This window comes from Rutilus rutilus (genome assembly GCF_951802725.1).
Source record: "Rutilus rutilus genome assembly, chromosome: 22".
NCBI classification, from domain to species: Eukaryota; Metazoa; Chordata; class Actinopteri; order Cypriniformes; family Leuciscidae; genus Rutilus; species Rutilus rutilus.
Window position 1 is genome coordinate 9123847 of NC_140227.1, and position 27781 is coordinate 9151627.

General features: G+C 44.2%; 1 protein-coding gene and 1 long non-coding RNA gene across 4 annotated transcripts in view; both read left to right on the forward strand.

Moving 5' to 3' along the window:
* The first annotated feature begins 2827 nt into the window (after positions 1-2827).
* On the forward strand, positions 2828-5005 carry LOC311282291. The gene is made up of 4 exons (XR_014625914.1): positions 2828-2907; positions 3337-3393; positions 3910-3983; positions 4074-5005. It is a non-coding gene; the product is annotated as an uncharacterized lncRNA (long non-coding RNA).
* Positions 5006-6347: 1342 nt separating this feature from the next.
* cdk5rap1 (CDK5 regulatory subunit associated protein 1) overlaps positions 6348-27781 on the forward strand; it is a 130661-nt gene continuing 109227 nt past the window's right edge. For 2 of the 3 annotated variants that reach the window (XM_084395276.1, XM_084395277.1), the window contains exons 1-4: positions 6430-6847; positions 19545-19648; positions 19811-19845; positions 19937-20037. In XM_084395276.1, the coding sequence (XP_084251402.1) occupies positions 6574-6847; positions 19545-19648; positions 19811-19845; positions 19937-20037 (514 nt within the window). In that variant the 5' untranslated portion in view covers positions 6430-6573. Of the gene's footprint in view, positions 6848-19544; positions 19649-19810; positions 19846-19936; positions 20038-27781 lie in introns of all 3 variants that reach the window. The other variant, XM_084395278.1, reaches the window with a different exon arrangement.

Below are 27781 nucleotides of genomic sequence, written 5' to 3' on the forward strand. Positions count from 1 at the left end.
GTAATGAAACATTGACAATTTAAGCTTGAAGGGAGTAAAGCCTCTGTTTAGGCTTTTTACAGAAATGTAATTTTGCCAAAAGAAGAACTTTTATTTTAAATAAATGTTCATTTTAAATCAGCCTACTTGTGATATGTTACCATATTATCATGCTTAACACTAAGAATTTGAATAATTGTAATGTGATGAGATGCAGATATCTAAATCAAAGAATATGGGCGGTTTGCGGATGGATTATTTATTTTTAATAGTGGATTCGGGTGACTCAAAGTGCACCAGATTAATGAATTTATCTTTAAAATGTACAAATTTTCTTCTGAGGGAGCATGCCCCCAGATCCCCCTAGAGATACCAATCTCCACCAACAAAAAAATGTGGGAAACACATTAGGCTATATGATGATCTACAAAAAAATACACATTTAATTATCTTATTATTAAAATAAATTATGATTTTACCACCTCCGCCTCATTTTGAGCCAGGAAAAACCCTGAAATAGGCAATAGGCTTCTTGTAAAGATATTACTTTTACTAGTAATTAGAATGGTATTTCAGTGCACTTAACTTCTAACTTTTGGGAGTTGATCAAAACAGTTCTCTTTTGGATATATAATAACAATGAGATAAACTGTAGCCTACTGATTATCAGTTTGTCGCATGTTTAGACCTTGTATGTGTGTTGCACAACACATGTTGCACTTGGCGATCACAGTGGGGATTGATATGGTAGTGGACCATGATGGTCATAGAAGAAGTGAAGGAGCTGTACCCCCCAATTATGGTGTGGTAATTCGCACTCTGCTTGGAACCCATGCATCTAAAAAAGTCAGTGTATTTTGAAGCTTAGGATTAGAATTGTCATCCAGTCTTTCCCTCTGCGATTTGTTAATTGTAATTCTGAGATATCACTGACTGCTTGACCTTCATTCCAATGATAAGGGTTTTGTCTCACATGAACAGTTAGTATCTCACTCTTGTCTGTTTTGATGGCCTGAAGCTTTTGTAAAAAGTTCCAGTCCTTTCAGAATGCTCAGAACCTGGTTTTCTTCTTTAAGAAAAATACAAGTGTTCTAGCTGAGAGATTAAAATAACATTATCACCAATTCTTATACCTTCAGCATTGATACAATTTCAATAGTTCTGCTGCACAAAAGGGGGAAATTGGTATGTCGAATACCTCTTTTAAGTACAAAATGCAGATGTTCCTTCTGCCGGGGAAACACTGCTGTTTATACATTTGTTTATTGTTCTGACCCTATTTTTACATTTTAATCCAAATTTATGTAAGCTGTATATGTAAATTCATGCTCAATAAAGTGACGGCCATAACTGCCCGGAATGTCAGCAGAGACCATGACAACTAGAAGCACCCTAGAGACAGATCAGTGAAACAGACAGTGAAGATCTCGTCGACATGACAGCCATCGGCACAGATCCTCGGCAAAGACCACGAGAACCAGACAAGTCCTCTGCACAGACCCCTATGGTTAGCTTTGACTCCTCCCCACCATATGCCGGCATAATGTATCCCAATCTTTAAGCAAAAGGAACTGAATGAAATATTCTGAATGATACCAATCCTCAATCTGAGTTGTGATGCAGCCTGGAATCATAATCACGAGGAGAACTGGCCCCCCGACTGAGTTTGGTTCCTCCCAAGATTTTTTTTCTCCATTTCTGTCACTGAATATGTTTGGGTTCCTTGCCACTGTCACCTCTGGCTTGCTTAGTCGGGGACACTTAATATTCAGCAATATTATTGATTTTGGCTGAGCTGGGAGATGGCATCAATGTTTTCTACAGAGCTGCTTTATAGTTGATTTGAACTAATTTTATATTTGATGAACTTTACACAGTCCTTGAACTGAATGAACACCAAACTGGCCTCAGCTGATGAATGACACTATTTTCTTTTTAGACCTGCTTTACAGCAGAATTGAATTCTGTTTGCATCATTGAATCATTATTTTTCTGTGTATCCATGTAAAGCTGCTTTGAAACAATCTGTATTGTATAAGCACTATATGGGTGACTTGATTTGACTAGAGTCAAATGCCTTATAAAAGTCTACACTGTAAAAACTAAAGGAGCCTCAAATATCCTGTCGGATACTCAAGGAACTTCAAAATGTAATTTAGGTGCCTCAAAGCTCTTTCTCCTATAGTAGGGTTACTGGAGGAGCATTGACAAACTTTGAGGTTCTTGCTGGAACTTATGGGATCCTTTAAGCACTTTGTATTTAGTTCAGAGGTTCTGGAGTCACCTTTTCATTACCATGAGACCTCGAAGTGCTTTGGGGGAAAATAGAGGAACTTGAATGCGATAAAAGGGTTATTGGAAGATCTTTTAACATTTAAGTGGTTCCTGGAAGATCTCTTATGCTAAAGCCAGCATCTGGAGGAACCCAATGGTTCAGTGAGGCCAGAATAAGATTATTATTATCCTATTATTATTATTATTATTATTATTATAGGCTACTTAAGTTTGATTCAGTAGGCAGGTGAAAAAGACGTACTATTAAATGTATTAAAAATGTACTTGAGTGTGTTTTTAGTAGACCTACAATACAAATATACTTTAATGCATTTTTAATACATTTAACAGTAGCCTACGTCTTTTTCACTTGGGTAGCTTACATTTATTTAGTATAAGCCTATTTTATTAAGTAATTTAAACCTTACACAACAACACTAAATAATAATAATATTAATAATATGAAGAAGAAGAACCAGGAGGAGAAAAGTTTTATTCTGTCACGAAACTGCTGCTATCTGCTGTCGTCGCTTCAGTGATGCTCGCGCTGCTCGCGCGCAACAAAGCTCAGCTGATCGACGTCATCGGGTTAGAAAGTTACGGCTCCAGTCCTCTCATCAGAGCTTCCGCGTTTGTACGGCTCTCCATTACAAGGTAACTCGCCAAATACTCACAACTCGCCAAATAAATATAATTAATGTTTACCACTCGTTTATTGCACAGTATCTGATATGAAGGTTTTAGCCGCGATGCTACGTTGATCTAACATTAATGAACAAATGGAAATTATTGACTTATTGTCTTGATTGATTTAGTCATTCAATTCAACATATTCTGTACAACTGTGTCTTCAAATTGCTGATATAGCCTAACTAATTTAGCTGATTCCTGCTGTTGTCATTGGCGTTTGTTATGAATAACAAAAGCAGGTTAATATAGTTTGGTCTGTTTTTGTTTAGCCTAACTTTACTTACTAGCCTAACTTACATGTTCCCTCATTCTCTCACATACCATTTTAAAGCCATTTACTGGTCAATAAATATTATGTTGTGAATAATCAACTTTGTTCTTTTGTTTCCCCAGAACAACCATTACATTTCTAAAATAATCTGAACATTTCAGTGGCAACACTGAATTACAGTAAGTTACCTGCACCACATGCAAGTACTTTATTACTATGAACTTTCTCTGTGTGAAATTGTATTGTTTGACTGTGTACTTGTGTTTTTTAATCAGTTATTCTCTGAAAATCTTCCCTCATGCTCTCAAATCTCATTCATGTTCCTCAGAAAAATAATATCACAGGTTTGGTTCACAAATAATGCTATGCATTTTTTATAATATCTTTATCATTTGCATTTGAATATATTGAATATAGGCTACATTTTAACTCTGAATTATAACTTCAAGTTTAGTCTTTTTCGACAAAAAAGAAAAAGAAGGAAAAAGCTATTATATGGCTTCAGAAGACTTACAACACAACCCATAACACATGAGTTGTGAACTCATTGATTATTTTTAGGATCTTTTCTGGGACATTTTTGGAGCTTAACCATTTTTACATAAATTGTTGCATTGAACTGAGCTAGACAAGTGTACATAAGAATGGTTTCATGAATGAATTACACAATTTTTTTCTGCTTGTGTTTCATGCAGTGAAAGCGAACGGTGACAGGGGTTGCATTATGCCTGAGATCTGCTTTTGGGTTCACAGACAGAAAGTCAAACAGGTTTGGAACGTCACTAGGCTGAGGAAATTATTTAAATTTCACAACTATCACTTTAATAACCTTACTAACAGTAAATTTTGTACTTTTCAGGGATCTCGGTAAGCTGAAATACAAGTTTGAACAAGAATAAAAATCCTCCTGTAGACCTGAAAATCATTGAAGTGCCTGGATCATCCACCAGAAAAGAGGAAAAACAAACGGAAAATGAATCTGCTGTGCATTTTCACTTTTCTAACTCTTTAAGTACCTCACACCAACTTGGTCCCATAGTGACATTTTTACCACAAACGAAATTGCTGATCGTGTGGATTCTTATTGAAATGACTGGAATTCGCCAGTGAACATTCACAGAACAACAGATAATTTTACTGCACCTTAATACTGTGTCCGGGTCGAAGCCTCTACTTCTTCTATCTTGTTTCATGAGAATACTCAACAACCATTTATGAACACTGTTGATTCAAGTCACACATTTAAGCTTTTCAAAAGCCATAGTGTACATTACAGTCTCCAGTCTAACGGCATCCCAGACTTCAACATTTTATGATTCAAAATAGCTGAATAACTAACCATCAGAGATTTCGGTATAGAGATAAAGGGTAGGATCATAATTTTCAGGAATATTACAGCACAATGAGTGTATATTAGCACTGTTTGTTGTTTGTTTTTGGCATCTGATAGAGCTTTTGGACTTGGAAACAGTGATGTCAGACTTACCATCGGACTGAAACACAAATGTTTTAAAGTTAAGTAAAGATGGACATTTTTAATTAGTCAAAATGTAATTTTTTTTACATTGATTTATTTCATGGAACATGTGTTTCCATGCATTTTGTTGAGATGTCTTTTCTTGTTTATCTATTGTATATACATGGTTGATTATTCATGTTGCTTATGTATTATTCTATTTTTTTTGTGTATTCATTGATATTAATCTATAGTTAGCTTTTTTTTCCCATGTGCATGGAAATGTATGTATAAAAATGAATATCAAATATGTAATAAACAATTCTTATTTTGTATTTGGTTCAATTTGTTTATTATAATAGAAGTCAAAGGTAACCATAGTAACAACATGAAATTAAATTCATAATATCAATATTCAAATTCAAATTCATTATATTAGGTTCCACACAGTGCCTAATATAAGCTGTGTGGTTCCTCAGAGAACCGCCCCTTTTTAAAGGGTGCCTAGAGGATCTACAGACGGTTCCGCCGGTGTGGCAAAGTGAAGAACCCCAAAAGGTTCCTCCAGGCACCTTTTATTTTTACAGTGTAGGAACAAATAATGGCACTTTCTTCAATAAAATCTGAATAATCCATCATATCCAATACAAGACAAATATAATTTTAGATATGTGTCTACAATAAAACCTGATTCTGCTACTGAAATAATATCTTCCAGACAGGGTTTACAACTTTTTGCAAATAGAGAAGTTAACAATTTATAGTCAGAATTTTGTAGAAAGATTGGATGCCAATTTTCATTGTAAAGATTATTTTTGGCTTAACTCAGCTGCCCATGGTATTAGCCATCACTATTATAAAAAAAAAAAAAAATCTAAATAATAATAATAAAAAATAGAGAATCTGGAAGTTTTTAGAGAGAGGCTCTAATATTATGTATGTTATCTTACAGTAGTAAAAAAATAACTCTAGCAACTATATGGTATTATTTTGCTGATACTATAGCCTGGCTCTTATTTTGAAATATTTCAGTGGCGTCGCCATATTTACATCGTAATTTACATCTTTTCAACACGTTGCACACTAATGACATCTTGTGGTCAAAAGGTGGAAAAGCTGCCTTTCTGTCCCAGAAGACCAATCCATTTTTTTTTTATGTAATAAATCACTTTGTGCTCTGTAAACCACAAAGCAATCAAATGAATCCTCATAATTCATGTGTAAGTGCTGATGTAGTTCTTACGCAATGTATGAACAAACAACTCTATGAATTAATTTATGAAGATTTTTTTTTATAAATGGGACAAATGAACTTGAACAGAAACAATTCTTATAAATCTGCTTTGATCAACAAATGCAGCCTTATTCACATAAACTTTAGCCTCAGTCCTAATCGTATGAGTTAATAGGCAAGGCTCATGTAGGCATAGGCTATATAGTCAAAATAAAATAAAATGAACGTGGAATGGTGAAGTGCTTGTAAACTAGGGAGGTGACATTTTATTTTGTGGGTAATTTAAGAAATTAAAGATTTTTATTAAGGAACAGGACTTGTTCAACAGTGTGAGGGCTAAGTCTATTTCTTTTTGTATTTACTACTACCGAAGAGCATGACACTCGAAACCTGCTCAAGGGGTTCACGCTATTTTTGAATCTGAATACGAAGCAGTCACGTGACTGTGTGTGGAAACGAAGCTTCAGACGTCACAGATCACGTGGTTATGGCAAAACGAATCAAGCTCCGATACACTGCTTCAATGTGAGATGTTTCGTTTTTTGATACAAGCTTCGAAGCCTCAGTGCCGAACGTCACATCACTAATAAATCGTTTATTTTAGCGTCATGGGTCAGTGATGCGTTTGCCGTTTTTTAGCTGTTAAGTGTGTTCATAAGTGAGTGAGACATGAACAGAAGCAGCAGCAGCAGTTTCAGACTCTTTAGATTTGCCCTTATGAAATGTTTGTCTCGACGCCTTTACAGAGACACATATCACCGATATTATTGCTCTGAATCTTCTATTACCAGTCAAAGCAGAGCAGTGCAGCTAAAGAGTAAACTGGCAAGTGGTCCCAGTTTTCAGGACTTCATCAAGAGTTCTGACAAGAGCCATTATGACTGCAATGAGGAATATGAGGAGTACTACGTTACTGAAGACACAACAGCACATTCACAGAAAGGTATGGATTTAAAAATATATATATATATATATAAATCGACAGGTTCTACTATAGTGTCTGATGGATAAATGATATACAAAACTCATTTTTAGTTATTGTCTTATTTATGCTTTGCAATAGAAATAATTATTAGATCACAGCAATAAAAAGCCATCATGGTAGTATACAGTAATAAAGTACTTGCAAATCATTTGCAAACTACTATTTTATAGTTAATTCCTAATTAATTGTAGTCTCTACACTTAATATAGTCTTATTAATAGGATATATATATATGTATATATATATATGTATATATATATATATATATATATATATAATTTATTCAATGCCATGCGAACAAGAGGTATTACATATTCACATTATTACATTAACATTAGCTGCCAGGAAATGAAAGAGAGAAAAAAAAATTGAAATAAAAAATAGAAAAATTACATAAAATCCAGTACGTTCAAAGCATTACATGTTTTCAGCGCTTTTGTTTTTTGTTTGTTCCAAAAGATTTACATATACTTTAAAGCCATTTTAAATATGAAAAATTGGTTTGCATTGAGCCCACTTCTTTTTATATATGATATTTTCCTAATAAAATAAATAACTGTATATTATGTTGTTCTTTACATACCAAATTGTCATTCTGGGTATAAAAAAGCACATCAAATACACACATTTCTATCATACACTTCAGTTTTCTACTGATAAAGGTTTCTAAATCTTTCCAAAATAATCTTGAGTAGATACAGTGAAAAAAACAGTATACAGTATGAAATTTTTTTTTTTTTTTTTTTAGTGCACTGTGCACAACATTCACAGGTAAATGAAATATTAAGCTTAAATCTTTCCAAAACATGCTTAGCAGAGTAAATTCTGTGAAGTATTATGTAAAACACTTGTTATTAACACAAAACTTATTTGGCAATTTCCATGCTTTGACCCAAGAGATACCAAATAAAGAAGACCAAAAGAATCTTGCTGCAGGAAAATACACAGAACAAAGAGCATTTCTTAAATCCTTATTGCTACATTTTTGTTCTCTTACGAGAGGTTCTCTCGTATTGCGTAAGCTAGCTTACGCTGCGGGAAAGTCTCCTTTCACGAGATACTGAAGCCAAAAATTATCCTAATTTTTTAAAACTTGTCAACGCAGTGCGGCAGCCTGCAGACCTAGGGCAAGCGAATCGCGTGCCCATTGGCTGCTCTGCGGCAACTGCAGCAGCCTATGGCTGAGCCTTGCGCGTGACGTCACGTCCAATGAGCGCGCTTGGCGCGCTTAGTGCGTCACAGCCCGTCATTAGGGGTGTGGCTTAGAGTATATAAGCAAGGAACAGAGGCTGCTTCGCTGATTTCTGTCTCTTCAGCGAAGCTCTTCGCATCGCTGATCTCCGAGGAAGCCGCCGTTGAATCCAGCGACCAGCACGCCGAGGATCTCAGCCTGAGGACGCCGGCCGCTCGCCGCCTTCAGCCTTCCCTGCCTGCTGCGCCATCCGGCACATATATCCTTTTTTCTGCTCTGTGTTGTGTGTGTGTGTGTCCGCCGCGACACACTTGCATCTAAAAGAGCGCGAGGCGTTGTTTCAAATGCCTCGCACATCCTGTGGCTCGTGCAGAGCCTCGCTCAGCGACGGAGACCGCCACGTGCTGTGCGCTCTCTGCCTGGGTTTTGACCACGCTGTTCGCGCTCTCTCCGAGGGCGGCTGCGAACAGTGTGAGGAGTTACCGATGTCGACCCTACGGGCTCGACTCGCTAAATTCGAAGAAACTCCATCTTCTCCGGCCGCTTCTTCCGGGCCACGAAAGAAGAAACGTCGCTCTCAAAGGCCGCCGGAACTGGACGCTACAGCTGAGCGCTCGCCGGAACCTCTCCCGCGAGCCTCGCTCTCTCCTTCCCCCCCACCCTTCTCCGACGCGCAGCGGCCGGCCACTGCCCGCACTGCCGTCGCCCTGGGGGATGATGCAGATGATGCCGCTGACAGCTGCTCTCTGCTCGCGTCTGACAGCGAGGAGTGGTCGGGCTCTCACCGCTCCGCCCCCTCTACTCTGGAGTCTTCTCGAACCCGCGCTAGTGTTGACGCAGAGCTTCTCCGCCTCCTCACTTTAGCGGTCGAGAGAATGGGACTGGATTGGTCCCCACCTAAGGAGCCGGAGCACAATCGCCTTGACGGGTTTTTTCTGCCTAGCCGCCGCCCTGCGCCTGCCTCTAGGTCAGCACCCTTCCTGCCTGAGCTCCACGCCGAGCTCTCTAAGTCCTGGAACGCTCCGTTCTCCACCAGACTCCGCTCGCCAGTCTCCTCGGCTCTCTCCCAGGTGGACGGAGCCGCCGAGAACGGCTATAACGGCATCCCCGCCGTTGAGGATGCTGTGGCAACGCACCTTTGCCCGCCGTCTGCTAGATGGCGCTCAAAGTCTGCCCTGCCGTCTAAAGCCTGCAGGACCACCTCAGCTCTCGCCGGCCGCGCTTTCGCCGCCTCCGGCCAGGCTGCTTCCGCCCTGCACTCAATGGCTATTCTTCAGATCCTTCAAGCCGACCTCCTCCGTGAACTGGACGAGAAGGGCTCGGATCAGTCTGCCTTAACCGATCTCCGCAGCGCTACGGATCTCGCGCTGCGCGCTACCAAGACCGCTGCTCAAGCCATCGGCAGATCCATGGCCGCGCTCACCGTCATCGACAGACATCTATGGTTGACGCTCGCGGACATGAGTGAGTCAGAGCGCGCTGTATTTCTGAACGCACCACTCTCGCCCACCGGCCTCTTTGGCCCTGCGGTCAGCGGAATTGTGGATCGGTTCTCTGAGGTACAGAAGGCGTCGCAGGCGATGGACCTCTTCCTGCGCCGCCGTTCGAGCTCAGCCACAGGCCGCCCTCAAACTCAGCCTCCTGTGCGCAGCTCTAACCAGCGCTCTTCCAGGCCCCCCAGCGCTTCGCAGCGACGCCAGGGCAATCGCCCCAGGTCGCGCTCGACCAGCCGTCACAGACCGCCGCCCCCACGGGGCCCGCGGTCCAAGATCGCGTTGAAGCCCGAGCCCGCGAAGTCCTCCTAGCATCCGCAAGGAGGAAAAGATGGTTGAGTCCCGCTACGGCCGGACCGCCATCAAAACGCACAGCTCTGTCAGTCCCCTATGTTCAGGCTACTGCAGCAGCACACACCGCAGCCAACGAGCCAGTATTTACACTCGCTCGCCTGCACACAAACGCCGTTTTCACGGCGACCCAGATAAATCTCAAAAAGAGTATAAGTGCTTTAAGTGTAGAAAATGTGCCCACACCCATGTGCTCACTGCTTCACACAAGTACAATCCCCATGGTAACGCGCCCAGAGCGCTCTCTCATAAAGCGGCCTCACACCGCTCGAGTACTAAATGTAGTAAAAGTGCCCACACTTCCGTGCTCACAACTACTCGCTGCTCGCTCTGTCACTCAGTTACCTCAAATTGCTACGGCTCAAGCCGCAGGGGTATTAAGTGTAGAAAAAGTGCCCACTCCCGTGTGCTCACTGCCTCACACAGACCAGGTTCCCATGGCAACGCGTCCAGAGCGCTATCTCTTAAAGCGGAAACTTTCCGCTCGAGCATCAAGTGTAGGAAATGTGCCCACAACCCTGTGCTCACACCTGCCCACTGCCCGCTCCGCCAGACAGGTTGCAAACCTCATAAAGCCCCCAAACACTGGCCGTGTCATAAGTGCATATCCCGCGCCAGCTCACGAGCACGCGCGCCCACTTTCAGACACCATAATCCCCACGCCGCCCTCGCGCCTGGGTTGTTTGACAGCAGTTCACGCTCCATCGTCCGAGATCGAGCTACTAAATTCTGCACAGTCGGCCAGCCCTGTTCTTCTGCCCTCGTGTCCGAGCATCGGCGGCGCGCGCGCCGCCCCGTCTTCTCTGATACAGGTTCCCCATCCCGCGCAACGCGGCGATCTGAACCCAGAGACCATTCGACCCCTAGCTATGCATGCAAAAGCATGGGAGGCTATTCAGGGCGCGTCAGAATGGGTGCTCAACACCATAAGACACGGTTATTCGCTCCAATTTGCTCGTCGCCCTCCGCGCTTTCTAGCGCAGACGGAAACGAAAGTGAGTTTGGAAACAGCACATCTGCTTCAAGCAGAGATAACAAAGCTGCTGCGAAAAGGGGCCATAGAACAGGTGCATCCTTCCCTGAGCGAGTCAGGCTTTTACAGCCGTTACTTCCTCGTTCCCAAGAAGGACGGAGCATTAAGACCTATTTTAGATCTGAGACATCTGAACAAAGCCCTCATGAGACGGCCGTTCAGGATGATTACAACCAGACAGATCCTCGCGCAAATTCGCCCAGGAGACTGGTTTATCTCTCTCGATCTGAAAGACGCTTATTTCCAGATCCAGATAACTCCCCGTCACAGGCCATTTTTGAGATTCGCCTTCGACGGTCGAGCTTATCAATACACAGTCCTGCCGTTCGGCCTGTCTTTAGCACCCCGTACATTTACGAAATGCATGGACACGGCTCTCGCTCCCCTGAGGAGTCAGGGAATGCGAATTCTGAACTACTTGGACGATTGGCTCGTTCTAGCGCAGTCAGAGACAGAACTTGTGTCTCACAGAACAGCGCTACTCGACCACCTGGAGGTTTTGGGTCTAGCGGTCAACTGGACAAAGAGCTCGCTCTCGCCCCGGCAGTCGATTTCCTTTCTCGGAATAGAACTGGACTCGGTGGCGATGACGGCCAGATTGACGGAGCAGCGCGCGCGCCGCATCCAGCGCCTCGCTGCATCCTTCAAAGAAGGCAACCGGGTTCCCCTGAAGGCATTTCAGCGCATTCTGGGGCATATGGCCTCAGCTGCAGCAGTGCTTCAGTTGGGTTTACTGCGCATGCGCCCGCTTCAACGCTGGCTGAGAACGCGCGTATCCCATCGAGCCTGGGCGACCGGCGGCTCGCTAATCAGAGTGACTCAGGTCTGTGTCTCAGCCCTGCAGCCCTGGCTAGCAGCCGAATGGTATCACACGGGAGTGAATATGGGAGTGGTTTCACACCGGAAAGTTGTCTCTACAGACGCGTCCAACCTAGGTTGGGGAGCGCTCTTCGAAGGCAGACCGGTCTTTGGCCACTGGTCAGACCAGGAGAATCTCCTACACATAAACTGTCTAGAGATGCTCGCGGTCGAGAAAGCGCTCATGCACTTCCTCCCTTTCCTCCGTGGTCACCATGTTCTAGTCCGCACGGACAACACTTCAGTAGTGGCCTATGTGAACCGCCAGGGCGGTGTCAGATCAAAGCGACTCTGCGCCCTGACGGAACGCCTCCTCGTATGGGCTCAGCACTCTCTGCGCTCTCTGAGAGCATCGCATGTGCCTGGCCATCTGAACGAGGGCCCCGACAGACTGTCCAGGGACAACGTTCCCCCTGGGGAGTGGTCTCTACACCCCCAAACAGTCCAGTCGCTGTGGCGCCGCTTTGGCAGAGCGAAAGTCGACCTCTTTGCGTCAAAAGACAACGCACACTGCCCAGCGTTCTTTTCAAAGAGCGAGGACGCGCTGGCCCAGTCTTGGCCCAGCGGCCCGCTATATGCGTTTCCGCCAGTCTCTCTGCTGCCTCAGGTCATCGAGAGAGTCAGGAAAGCGCGCCACACAGTGCTCCTCATAGCCCCGTTCTGGGAGAACCAAGCTTGGTTCCCGGAACTCATACAATTGGCAGACTCAGCCCCCTGGCCGATTCCGGTGCGGAGAGACCTTCTCTCTCAAGCCCGCGGCTCGATTTGGCATCCCCACCCAGAGCACTGGTCTCTGCATGCGTGGAGCCTCAACAACTACATGCTGATCTACCAGAAGGGGTGATGAACACGATCATACAATCTAGAGCCCCCTCCACGAGGCGGCTCTACACGTCTAAATGGTCTGTGTTTAACAAATGGTGCACTACCAAAGGGCTCAATCCACAGACATGTGGGGTCTCGCAAGTATTGTGTTTCCTTCAAGAGCTACTGGACGCGGGCAGGTCCCCCTCCACGCTCAAAGTCTATGTCGCGGCCATTTCAGCGCTCTCTGTTTCAGAGCCGGGCCGCGCATTAGGAAGGAACGAGTTGGTCATCCGCTTCCTTAGAGGAGCGAGGAGGATGAACCCCCCGCGACCCCCTTCGGTTCCTATGTGGGATCTTTCACTGGTCTTAGACGCACTGAAAGCACATCCCTTTGAACCGTTAGAAACTGTGGATATGAAATACCTCACGCTCAAAACCGTTTTTCTGATAGCACTGTCTTCAGTAAAACGTGTGGGAGACCTTCACGCGTTATCCACTAACGCTGCGTGCCTCGAGTTCGGACCTAATGACTCTAAAGTTATTCTCAGACCAAGGCATGGGTACGTCCCAAAAATTTTGGGCACTCCCTTCAGAGCGCAGGTCATTTCCCTTTCAGCCCTGCCGATTACTGGCTGCGAGGCAGATAGTCACCTCCTCTGCCCAGTTAGGGCGCTGAGAAGCTATATTTCGCGCTCCGCCGCCTTCAGGCGTTCAGAGCAGCTTTTTGTTTCGTTTGGTGGGCGCACCAAGGGTCTCGCCGCCTCGAAACACACTCTGTCCAGATGGATAGTCGATGCTATCGCAGCTGCTTACGCATCTAAAAACCTGCAGTGCCCCTTGGGCATTCGGGCACACTCCACCAGAGGCATGGCCTCATCGTGGGCGTGGTCCAGTGGGATTCCCATTCATGACATTTGTGCAGCGGCAGGCTGGGCCTCCCCCTCCACATTTGTTAGGTTTTACAACCTGGAAGTTCCCGCTTTGCAGGCCAAAGTGCTATCAGTCTAAGTCTCACGTAAGCCAGCCCACTGTCTGTGCGCGGGCTACGCTGCTGATTTAGCTCTACTGGTTGAGCTACACTATATGGAAGTGTTAGTTGGACCGGCTGTGCCGCTCCCTGCCCCATATTATGTGCTTGTGTACCGTGGTATCTTGGCCGCCCAGCTCCGCTTCGCGTTCCCTGGGCTTCCCACGGGATTCATTCAGGATGCTGGGCGCGCGCACGGCGTTGACAAAGGTGTTCCCGCAGCGTAAGCTAGCTTACGCAATACGAGAGAACCTCTCGTAAGAGAACGTACTCGGTTACTAACGTAACCTCTGTTCTCTCTAGAGAGGGAACGAGTATTGCGTAACCCGCCGTGCTCTCGCCACGAGCTCATTTTCGCTTCATGCGACAGAAACCAGCGAAGCAGCCTCTGTTCCTTGCTTATATACTCTAAGCCACACCCCTAATGACGGGCTGTGACGCACTAAGCGCGCCAAGCGCGCTCATTGGACGTGACGTCACGCGCAAGGCTCAGCCATAGGCTGCTGCAGTTGCCGCAGAGCAGCCAATGGGCACGCGATTCGCTTGCCCTAGGTCTGCAGGCTGCCGCACTGCGTTGACAAGTTTTAAAAAATTAGGATAATTTTTGGCTTCAGTATCTCGTGAAAGGAGACTTTCCCGCAGCGTAAGCTAGCTTACGCAATACTCGTTCCCTCTCTAGAGAGAACAGAGGTTACGTTAGTAACCGAGTACGTTTTAAAACATTAACATTATCAAAGAAAATGTTACGACAAAGATCATCCATGATGATTCCCACTGAATTAGAGTTTTTTTTTAAAGGAGTCATAACCTAGTATTACCTTGGATACCCACGCTCTATTATAGTCTTTCAGGCCCTTCTAAAAAAGAAAAGTGGAAAAAAAATAAACACAGAGCTCCTCTGACCCTTACTTCTGAAGGCATTATTGTCTCGCGAGATCTGATGCGATATTTTGGCTGTCGTGGACGGTCATTTTAATAATGCAGATGAGGGGCGCGTTGATTGGTGGCAGGAAGGAGGGGGGTTAACACCGCAGGTAACTTCAGCATATCATTCCAAAATAACATCATGGCGCAAGTTGTGAATGAACCCGACCTGGCCGCGACCTACGGAATTCAACCGTATATGTATGAGCCAGACTCTGAACCTGAGCTGGAAGGGAAGATGTAGAGTCGATGGAAGGACGTCTACATCAAGATGTCTCTGAATGGTAAAGACAATCATTTTGACTGAGACATACATTATACCTTTTATTTAATGTAGATTACATTAACGGAGATGTAGTCTACTTTTTTTATCAGCTTACAGTGGTTATTGAGATCAACGTTTGCTATCATGTGGTGTTTTTGCCTTGTTTCACGTTGTGGTTTTTTAGACATTCAATATTTTTCTTCTACAGACATGTAACGTGATCTTTTTCTTTATGTTTATTATTACTTGACTGTTTGTTTTATTTATCTATCCTTATCTATTCTATAAAAAAATCAATACAATTATATGTTGTCATAGTTATATAATATACAATTCTTCGCCTGATATTGCCCCAAATTTGTGAACGATTCCGGCGTAAAATGATTAGCACAGACACCTAACGTTAAGCCAGTGGGAAGGGTTGTAGGAACCGCGTCATTAAAAATGAATTTAATCCACTGGTCCCTGACAGCTTGGTCCGTTCTTGGGAGAGAAAACACATTTACATGTTGATTCTGGCAGTCAACAACAGAGCAACTCACGTGTGCACTACGTTTCTGCATCTTTCGCGACTGAATATGAGGGGGAGAGAGGCAGGGCGGGCTTCCTGCAGCATAGGTCTGCGGTGTCCATATATGGTATATCCTGCCCCGTCTTGACGTCAAGTCGGGGCAGAAATTAAAATCTCGTATTTGAGTGCGCGTGCACGTGGGCTGGTTTACGAACCCAGGGGTAAACAAACGCTTCACTTTTAAATATCGGCTTCCCGGCCAGTGTATAATCGTTAGGCAATCATAACATACATTGATTCTCGTGGAAAAGTGAAAATTACAGGTCATGACTCCTTTAAGAGTAGCATCACGCCGGTTTCACACCGCAAGCGTCAGCGGCTCGTGAGCAGCGCATATTTTTTTCGCCGTCCATGTTATTCAATGAGTGCATTCACACCGCACGCAGAGGCAGCGCGTAGCAGGAGCAGAGCAGGAGCAACAGTGCAGCGATCGTTTCGGCGCCGAGTCTATTTTTGCTGCGCCACTTAGGCCGGTGACACACTGGATGCGTGGCGTGAGCGTGGCGTTTCTGTTGCGTGTCAGCTGCGTGGCGGGCGGCTGCGTCGCGTTTTCCATGTCTTTGCACACCAGAAGCGTGTCTGACGCGGCGCTGCTGCTGCTAGGTGACATATTGGTGATATATTTGACACATGGGGAGAGAGTTGTGGAAGGCCTATACTTCATGTTAAACATAAATATATAGCAGCAAAGACAACGTCGGCAGTGATGACGGCAATATAGACTATAGAATATTTCGTTCAGTATTGACAGGTGCAGTATTTGAAAATCGATAATATTTTTTTAAATTGCATTTATATTTGCATTTATGTCAAACCCTAGACACTTTCAAACATCAAAATGACATTTATTAATATGAATTCGTGTCAAAATGTCATATAAACATCTTTTCCTATTCAATTTTGCTTGGAAACGCTTCCAAGACGCTTGCGTGTCGCATGAAAAATAGGCGTCGGTTCTATTTCTAGCATGCACGCGTTTTCCGCGCGGCTCGAGCCGTGCCTGAAGGCCTCATTATACTTCTGCGTCGGACCTACGCCGGAGCCTATACGCCGTAGGCAACGTGTTGGTTTTAATTTATACTTCTGTGTTGTTGACGCGCACCTAGGGAGCATGTGAAACCCCGAGGGAGGGGTTCTGGCAGACCAATCACAGCGCTTGTGTCCGCGTAGAATTGACGCGTTGTTACATTTTTGGAGAGGTGCACGTCAGGGTACGCCGTAGGGTACGCTCGCTACACACAGCCTACGACGTAGCTACGGCGGCAGTTCGACGCAGAAGTATAAATAGGCCTTGAGACGCGCGTGTCACGCACGCATTGTGCAAGCTCTAACCTGTTAACATGGGAGCCGAAATAAAAACGGACACGCCACGCAGCTGAGACGCTTACGCCACGCATCCAGTGTGTCACCGGCCTTACGCCGGTTTCACACCGCAAGCGTCAGCGGCGCAGCAGCGCGTAGCAGGAGCAGAGCAGGAACAGCAGTGCCGCGATAGTTTCGGCGCCCAGTCTATTTTTAACGTGCCGCTTACGCTGAATTAAAGTGACAATGCATTGATCATGGCCAAAATACACCGCAGTTTTACCCAAAAAGCGCATTGATGATATCTGTTGTGTTTTAAACAGTCAATCAAATGACCAAAAACAATTTAAAAAGAAAACAAATGTCGAAAAACAAACTTGTTGCCCGAACAATAAAAACAAAGATGAACCAAAAGTTATATAAATGAAATTATTAATAAAATAAGCTTCTTGACAAGTATTTTCTCTTAAATGTATTTGAAAACGAAATAAAGCAATGCCAACTTATCCATTATAGAGTAGCCTACTCTGTCTGTACAAAACCCGCAGTTCAGGCGCGCGTGACAAACGCTGCCAGTGTGAAAGCAAAACGCGCGTCTCCTGCTCCTGCTCACCATATGCACTGCTCCTGCACTGCTAACAGGGTGCTAATGCATGCAGTGTGAAACCGGCGTCACACTCTTTGGAATTGCGTAACGAACAATAGCAAACTCTCTTGGTTATTAAAGGAGAACTCCGGTCAATTTTAACATTGAGCTCATTTTTTTTGTAAATTTGGAGTGCTGTCAATACAGAGAACAACGACAAAAAATAAACACGAGTGAATCTGACTGCAGTAGATGTGAAAGATAAGAATAAAAATGATGTTATTTAAGCCAGCGCAAATACCTGTATTTACATCCTGTTTTCGGTCAAAGTCCACAGTAGTCGATTGTCGAGTTCACGCGAGTTCTCCTTTAATAGGCTATTTAGAAATGGTGAGTTCTTCACTCATCGTCACTGTAATTAACAAACTTATTATTGTTTAATTAGGTCACATGTAAAGAGTTAGATTTTTTTTTTAAGTGCTTTAAACCAACCTTCATTAGACATTAATTGCGTTAGTATTGTGTTCCTTAAAAAAAAAAAAAAAAAAAAAAAACCTTGCCCAGGGTTTCCCATACATTCATTAATTTGTGGCGGCCCGCCACAATATCAACGCTGACCGCCACGGATTGATTCAGATTTTTTAACTCTTTAATATGGGTAAAATTGTATTTTATTGTAGAGCTGCGCGCTGCTTGCTCCCTCTCTCTCTCTCTCACAAACTGACAACGGAGGCACGACTAGCCTAGCCTGACTACGTCAGACTTCCTACTTCCGGTCAATTTCATTTCGCTTCTGTATTCAGTCTGAGAAAGCGTAATAGCTTTCCGTTTTCCCCCGGCCTGAAAACAGCCGGCCAATCAACGAACAGAGGGCGGGCTGAGAGCCGTGACGTAGACGCTGACTGTACCGTGGATGCGTAGATTTACTTCACATAATCTGCAAAAGTCGTTCACAGCCATGTTCACTCCGGTATTTTGCTCGATGGTTTTGTTTTCGCATCACACATGTGTTTACAGTGGAAGTTAGATGCGGCTGAGCATGCGCATAACACACGCCATAACACACGCCATAACCAAACGTTATGTGATTGGCTTACGGGTAACCAATGATTTTAAACCTCCGACAAGCGCCTCCCCGCGAGAAAGAGAACGCTTTTCAATTATGCCATGCCAGACTCTGTCTACGAAGCAAAGCGAAGTAGCAGAGTTTGGTATTACCAGGCTACGACTAGCCCCTCCTCTTCGAGCACGATCTGAATCAAAACATGAGCATGCGTTAGTTAGAGGACGGATTGTTGCCGGTGCTTAATGCTAATTCCCCCAGCGAAGATTCCAGAATCAATCCGGAGTTGAATGGTTAGTAATGAACACTGTTGCTCAACATAACTCTGAGAAGTTAGTCTATGTTAAGCGCTGTCGCGTTTCCATTACAGATTCGCGCAAAACTTTTGCGATTTTTTTTTTTTCTTCTAAATATCGATAAACAACTACTGCGAAATGACGGCGTTTCCATTAACCGATGTTATGCGACGCAACGTAATTTTTTTCCTCTCGCGATCAGTCATTCCAAAAATCATGGCAACGGACGTTGGTAGGTTTATATATATCACAGCCACCAGACTAGACTTTATATTATTATTATCTCCAGGTTCAGGTTGGTGTGTGTTGGTTTTTGTCCACCTCAATCTCCAGGTTTGTTTGTGTGCGTGTGTGTGTGTGTGTGTGTGTGTGTGTCCACCTCCAGGTCCAGTTTGGTGTGTGTCTGAGTCTGTGTTTGACTGTGTGTGTGTGAGTGTATGTCTGTGTTTGAATCTGTGTGTGTGAGTCTTTTTGAATGTGTGAGTGTGTGTGAGCCTGTGTTTGAGTGTGTGAGCCTGTGTTTGAGTGTGTCAGTGAGTTTGAGTGTGTGTGTCCATCTCCAGGTCCAGGTTGGTGTGAGTGTGTCCATCTCCAGGTTTGTGTGTGTGTGTGTGAGCAAAATTTGCAACAAGAAGTCTGTGGAGCAGTCATCATAGCATATAAAGTGTAGCAATGGCATAGCAATGTAGCAATAGCAATGTCTTTAAGTTATCTGACACTAAGTGTTGGCAATGGAAATGTGTACTTGTCACTAAAAATATATGATATATTTATGATATACATATATATGATATATTTAACTTAACACGTAATTTTGTCACACTAATTTAGAAGTCTAAATTCTTTCTTAGAGAATATTTATGCTACACATGTGAAATGCCTTACAGTGTATTTTGAGACATATGGCTGTCAGATGAATGTCAGCGACACTGAAACAGCTTGGTCCATTCTTCAGAAAGCAGGATATTCTCGGACACATGAGCTTTCAGAGGTACTGCAAACTTTCCCTAATAAAAATTCAATATTGAAACACATCTGTTGAAACTATGATTACTATGGTCAATTTTTGTAAGGAGTGTGATACAGTCAGAATTGCAGAATATGGTTAATTGCATCGAGGCTTTAATGTTGTTCATCTGATATTCTTGTACAGGCAGATGTGGTACTACTTGTCACTTGCTCCATAAGGTAAGAAAAACTGCTTTTTAAAGCAAAGAATGAGTATAATAAGTGCAATTTGCTTTCAGATTTAGGGTTTAATGGGTTTCTTTTTTGACAGAGAAAAGGCAGAGCAAACCATTTGGAATCGACTAAAACATCTCACTGCTTTAAAGAAGAGGTGTCAGAAACACAAGACTTCACTAAAAATAGGTGTCCTAGGTAACTATTATAATGGTTCCACTTTATTTTCTTCTACTATAGAGAAAAAAAGCTGTGTGAAGTGTGAATGTGTATGCACAGGGCTCAACAGAAAGAAGCAGTCCAGAATTTTTACCATGGCAATATGTTAGAAATTAAAATGTAAATAAAAAATTCTACTTTTTAGAAATGTATTTTGAATCAGATGCAAATAAATGTCCAGCAAAAATATACAGTATTTACTAGTGTTCTAAATCGAATGTTTTGTCACGATATAACATCGATTCTCCTAGCCAACAATATGATATTTCCAGATACCTCAAAACATGCCACGATATGATTACAATTTAGGGATGGCCTGTCAAGTCTAATCTGTGCCGCCACGGTTTCATAATGAACTGAAAATATTTTAAAACTTCTCATAATAACAGCAGAGTTTTTCCTGGCTCAAAAATGGTCTTTGGTTGTGGCTGTAGAACACGGTCATCCACACACACAGTACACAATTTATTTATATATAGCCTATATGTGAGAGTGACCCGTGCTGGCAAAAGGAGTCGGAATGTGCACAGGCTAAATACAAGCTTCAGGCAAAACAAGTGATAAATATAAGTTTTGGTCGAATTTGAAGTTTTCACAAAAATGTGTTCATTAAGCCCTCATCTAGTGATCCCCATGCTCCAGATAGCAATTAAACATCTAAAACTATCTTTATTTGTAAGTTTTAGGAGTACCTTTTCCTTGTCCGTGAAAATTGCCATTTTACTCTGCTCGCTTTTCGCTGACTGGCGCTTCCTCTCAGCACAAATTTGGTATCGTTTTAAAGCGCAGGATTCCAGCTTTGAGAATATTCATAAAGCATTCTCGATGGCATGATTCTGAACCAATGAAATGTGATTTTCAAATTCATGCGGATGTAAACAAAGCGATCTTACTCGGGCTGACTGATAGATCCGAAGCGTGTGCACAAAGACCTCTCAGACAGTGCGCGATCCCGATATACACAGAATTACAGTATTTAAAAAAATCCGTCTTTGCGAGTATTTGCGCAAACATTATCGGTTATGTCTTAAGTGAACGTTTGGTTAACTGTTTGGGGGAAAACATCCGATATGTAACATTATATTATATCTGTGCTGTACAGTAGGTCTTAATATATAGGCTGTCTGTTTCATTAATGTTAATCAAACAATTGTGGTATCATGGGAAAAAAAGTTTAATATATACAGTGAGGAAAATAAGTATTTGAACACCCTGCTATTTTGCAAGTTCTCCCACTTGGAAATCATGGAGGGGTCTGAAATTGTCATCGTAGGTGCATGTCCACTGTGAGAGACATAATCTAAAAAAAAACAATCCAGAAATCACAATATATGATTTTTTAACTATTTATTTGTATGATACAGCTGCAAATAAGTATTTGAACACCTGTCTATCAGCTAGAATTCTGACCCTCAAAGACCTGTTAGTCTGCCTTTAAAATGTCCACCTCCACTCCATTTATTATCCTAAATTAGATGCACCTGTTTGAGGTCGTTAGCTGCATAAAGACACCTGTCCACCCCATACAATCAGTAAGAATCCAACTACTAACATGGCCAAGACCAAAGAGCTGTCCAAAGACACTAGAGACAAAATTGTACACCTCCACAAGGCTGGAAAGGGCTACGGGGAAATTGCCAAGCAGCTTGGTGAAAAAAGGTCCACTGTTGGAGCAATCATTAGAAAATGGAAGAAGCTAAACATGACTGTCAATCTCCCTCGGACTGGGGCTCCATGCAAGATCTCACCTCGTGGGGTCTCAATGATCCTAAGAAAGGTGAGAAATCAGCCCAGAACTACACGGGAGGAGCTGGTCAATGACCTGAAAAGAGCTGGGACCACCGTTTCCAAGGTTACTGTTGGTAATACACTAAGACGTCATGGTTTGAAATCATGCATGGCACGGAAGGTTCCCCTGCTTAAACCAGCACATGTCAAGGCCCGTCTTAAGTTTGCCAATGACCATTTGGATGATCCAGAGGAGTCATGGGAGAAAGTCATGTGGTCAGATGAGACCAAAATAGAACTTTTTGGTCATAATTCCACTAAACGTGTTTGGAGGAAGAAGAATGATGAATACCATCCCAAGAACACCATCCCTACTGTGAAGCATGGGGGTGGTAGCATCATGCTTTGGGGGTGTTTTTCTGCACATGGGACAGGGCGACTGCACTGTATTAAGGAGAGGATGAACGGGGCCATGTATTGCGAGATTTTGAGGAACAACCTCCTTCCCTCAGTTAGAGCATTGAAGATGGGTCGAGGCTGTATATATATATATATAATATTATAGTTGACAAAGGTCCAACTGAAGGTTACAACAGCTGATTGACAAGACAACAAATTAAGACAACTAACTAATTTTTAAACTAATATTTAATACAACAATAATTCCAGTGGTTTGTTTTTCTCCTTTTAGCGGTACAGTACGTCTTATGGGTCTCCAGTAGGTCACAGAATGCAAGAAACTTGTGATAGGTTGAGTGTAATGGTAAGCATTATTATGTGCCGCCCTGTAGCAGCAACAGGAATGTACCCAATGTGAATCTATATGACCTGTAGCCTGTCTTTAAACCACAACAATTATGTACATCTTATTTGTGCCGGCCTGCATGAGTCGTCAAGTCACCTTTATTTATATAGTGCTTTTTACAATGCAGATTGTTTCAAAGCAGCTTACAGTGAATGCAACAAAGTTTGTTTCTAGAAGAAAATAGCGTCATAGTCAAGCTTAAGTCAGTTCAGTGATGGTTCATTTTTGTTGTAAAAAAGTTATTCATTTAGTTAATTTATATACAGTATATAGCCGCTCTTGAGAAAACCGTGATGTCATTGTCCAGCTCAGTTCAGTTCTCATATAATGGTGTCAATGCAGGCAGATCAATAATCTTATTGAATATTAAATGTCCCCAACTAAGCTGGCCAAAAGCCAAGGCAACAGTGGCAAGGAACCAAAACTCCATCAGGTGACAGAATGGAGAAAAAAACCTTGGGAGAAGCAGGCTCAGTCAGGAGGCCAGTTCTCCTCTACAGTATAAACAGTGTATGATTATGATTCAGCCAGCATTACAGGTTACAAGTCAGATTGGATCAGAACATTCAGAATATTTATCCAGTTCCATCTGGTTGAAGATCGGATTCATCACGCCGGTATGGAGACGAGTTTGTTGAGGATCAGTGCCGATGGCTGTCGTGTCGATGAGGCCTTCACAGGGGAGAGTCTAGTTGACACAATCTCTGCTGACACTTCAGGGATGCGTTGTGTTCTTGTCTAGGTGACAGAATGGAGAATGGTCCACCATCTGATCTGATCTCCGGTCCAGATATGAAGTGTGTTCCATGTTGTGAGTGTTAAACTCATTGCGGAGTTCCGCACATAAATCATTCTTACATGTAAGCTCTGCATGTGTTTTTACATGTTAAGTACTGTTACAGTTAACAGTATCGTTACATGCTTTGTGCGATAACTTATTATATAATGTGATATTCAATATGCGATACGATAATGCTTTAAATGTAGCCGCGGCTCGTCTGTTGGGGAGATGGGGCAGAGCCCCACCAAAATATTCATCCAAACATAGACCTCTATATGCAAAGAGTTAATAATAAATAATAAATGTGTTCAGCATTCTGCAACAAATATTTTCGTTTTTTCTAAACTATTTTAAGTCTTAAAGTGAGCAGGAATAAAAAGTAATGTCACAAATCTGACCATGTCATTTTAACTTCAATGTAAAAAAAAAAAATATATATATATATATATATAGTATATATATTTAAATAGTTATCTTTTAAAAACTCTTTGCTCAACTTTAAAAATAAAAACTCTTTGCTCAAATTGGTAATATATAGTTATATCAACCTGAAAACTTAACATCAAAAACACCTGAAACTAGGTGTGGACAATTAGTTATTTTAGTTATTTTAATTTATAATTGCTATTAAAAATAAGAACAAAGAGGCAAATTACAGACAATAGGACAAATATGTTGTGTTGAATGTTTTAGTTATTCAGCAAAAGTTCAATTTCACACCAGAGCTCGGAACGATAACCTCTTTACTCTTTTCTGTGTCTCATTCACACTCACAACGCATGCGCACACAGAACCCCCGTAACCTTGGAAACCTTGAATGAGAATACAACATTTCCCCCTCCCCATAAAGAACTACAAAAACTGTGTTTCAACTTAAACTATAGTTGAGGAGAAATGACTAAACACCTATACGTGATAGTCTGTGATAAAGTCCTTCAGATATGCAGGACGAGCCCTTGCTCGAACCGGTCGACTCTCCAATGCCGTCGACTGTGGCACATCTTGGCCACCCTGATAAACGTCAAGCAGTGGCTGAAGGTGTTGAGGTCCCAATGCTGGAAGAGATGGTTGCGGGGCCTCCCTGACAGGGGAACCTTGAAACTCCGGGCCTGGCCGTGGCTGTACTGGCTCCAGTGGAGGGACCGGAAGGGGCATGTACTGTGGCGCTCTCCCACTAGGCTCCCTCGCCCGTAGGCACCTGGTTGAGTTGAAAGGGGCCGGCACTTTCCGCAGTCTGCTAGCATGCCAGCGCGAGCCATCGCTCAACAAGAATGTGGCAGACTGTAACTGACGATCCACCTGGAGGGGTTTAGACCAAAACGATGCCATTTTGCTGCTACGGTGGGGTCTGCGGACCCGAACCCAGTCCATCACCGTTATCTTGTTCTCCTTGACCTTGTGCCTCTTGTCGAAGCTGTCCTTCATTCGCCTCTGGTTTGAAGTTACCGCTGCTTTGGCTGCTACCCAGGTGCCATTCGCTGCTGCTGACAAGTCTCGTGCTCTGAGTCTGTCCAATGGTAACTCCATCTCCCGGCCGAGCATGAGCAAAGCCGGAGAGGCCTGGGTGGTGGTGTGCTGGCTAGCTCTGTAATGCATCAAAGTTAGGTTGAGTGCTGTTTGGAATGTGTACCCCTGGACAAGATGTGCACGAATGCCGTTCTTAAGGCTCTGATTGAACCTTTCGGCCCCGCCGTTCGCTTGGGGGTGGTAGAGTGCAGCCCGGATATGCTTAATTCCCTTATTGCAAAGGAAAGTGGAGAAGTCTGCAGAGGTAAAGCGAGCAAACAGGCTATCCAGTATCTGTGTGATGGTCTGTGATGTGACTGTTCCGGCTGGTATTACCTCAGGCCATTTAGCATGGAGATCGTACACGACCACCAGAAAGCGTTGATGATGAGGAACTCTATGGTCATGAATTTCCCCACAAATGTCCAGTTGAAGGTGATCCCATGGGCGAGATGGCCATGGAACAGGTTGAAGAGGGGTTGGAGCTGGTAGTCCAGTCTTCCCACCGAGGAGACAAGGTTCACAGTCCCTGAACAGCCCTTCGATGTCGTGGTCAATGCCTGGCCACCAGACCAGGTCCCGGCATCTTTGCTTGAGCTTAACGATGCCCAAGTGGCCCTCATGCGCCATTGATAGGACACGTGCACGCAGACTGCCCGGCACCACTGTACAGAGGCCCCTGGAGACACAATCACCACCCCAGCAGGACAGTTCATTTCGTACTTTAGCAAAAGGTTTTTACTCCTCAGGCATCCGTGCTGGCCACCCAGAGCATATATATGTGCGGAGCGTTGTCAGTGTGGGGTCACACTTGGACTCCCTTTGCAGCTCCTCCAGGGAGACAGACACTTTCAGAGGTGCATGGAGCATCTGGATGAGTTCTGGCTCCATGTCATCACTGCCTGGCGAGACTGTTGGTGTGGGCGCATCAATGGATCGAGATAGAAGATCAGCGACCACGTTGGCCCTCCCTGGTGTGAATTTGAGTTGGTAATCATACTGCCTTAGGCGCTCACCCCATCTGTGCAGACGTAAGGATTTATGACCTGAGCCGGAGGCTGACAAGAGCGTGATCAGAGCCTGATGGTCGGTGCGGAGGATGAAACGACGACTATAGAGGAAAAGGTGCCATCTTTCAGTTGCCCAGATACACGCGAGGGCTTCGCGTTCACCGACAGAATAGCGCTGTTCCGTGGGGGTCAAAGCTCTGGAGGCGAATGCTACTGGTCTTTCCACTCCATCCTGCTCTTGTGACAGCACCGCTCCCAAGGCCTGTGTAGATGCATCACAGGTGACGATAGTCTGACTGTCAGGGTCAAAGTGGGCCAGGACAGGTGGTGTGGTAAGCTGGGACTTCAGTGTCTGTACGGCCTCGGAGCATGCTGCAGTCCAGTCCCATGGCTCCTCTTTTTTTTAGTAACTGGCGAAGTGGTGCTGTGGTTCGGGAGTACTGAGGCAGGAAACGAAGGTAGTAGGCCATCATGCCCAGAAATGAGGCTACCTGGGAGGCAGAGGTGGGCTCTGGGATTTTGTTAATCGCCTCGATATTTGACTGAAGAGGGGCGATGCCCCTAGATGTGAGACGGAACCCTACAAAATCTATGGCTGAGGCTGCAAACGTGCATTTCTCTCCATTCAACGTAAGGTTATGTGCCATGAGAGCACTGACCACCCTACTGAGACGGTTGTTATGGGTCTGGACATCCGATGCATGAACAACTATGTCATCCAGGAAAACTGCAACTCCAGGAATACCAGCAAAGATGGTGGCCATCACCTTTTGAAAGCAGCTGGGGGCGGAGCTTAGGCCGAACGGCATACGAGTATAACGAAATACCCCAGTGTGTGTGACAAAAGCTGTGAGGTCTCTGCTGGAAGGGTGGAGTGGCACCTGTAAGTAACCCTGGCGCAAATACAGCTTCGTAAAGACCGTCGAACCATAGAAGTGAGTGGTCAGCTCCTCAGCTGTAGGTAATGGGTACTTGTCGGGGATAACAGCCTTATTTACAGAGCGCAGGTCAACACAGACTCGTATTCCACCAGATTTTTTCCTTGCAATGACCAGGTTAGAAATCCAGGGGGCCGCATTAACTGGCTCAATCATCCCCATGTCCAGTATCATTTGAAGCTCAGCAGTGACTTCCTCCCGCAGAGCTAGAGGAATCCTGCGCAGGGGCTGTATGACTGGCGATACTCCAGGGTCCACTAGAGGCTTGTGGGTGAAAGCTGTAAGGCAACCCAGTCTGTCAAACAGCGCTGGCCATCTCTGTTGCCAGGTGGAGGTGACATGGTGGATATCAGCGCCCTTATCGTCTCACAGTGTGAACCCCAAGTTTGTAAAAAGATCAAGCCCCAGGAGGTTGGCTCCCCGTTCAGAAATGTAGAATGGGAACGATGGCAGGTGTTTGGAGCCATAACGTACTGAGACACAGAGAACGCCAAGCATAGTAATCCTGGAACTGTTGTAGCCACAGAGAGATGTGCAGGGCTGCTGTAATGGAAAATGGGGGAAGAACTTGTGATACGTATTGGCATTGAGCAACGATGCAGCTGCACCCGTATCCAGGAGGAGTGGGAGGACTCACCTCATCCAGCAGCACAGTACATGTCCTAAAAGCTGCCTTGCCAGCTGATACATGTCTAATTTCGGTGTAGTCATTACAGACAGGTGAGAGTGTCCTCTGTGATGCTTGCATAGCAGGAGCCGACCGGCATACCTTAGCAAAGTGATTTTTTCCTACATGTCTGTCCACGTGCAGGGCAATTTTGGGCTCTTGAATTTTGCGAACTAGACCCGCAGTTGCCACAAAAACTTGAACTGCGCCGGTTTCTCTGCAGCTGTTCAAAATGCACTGGAAAACCTGCATCCTTACTCTCACTTTTCCCTATGGGTAAGGGAGTGT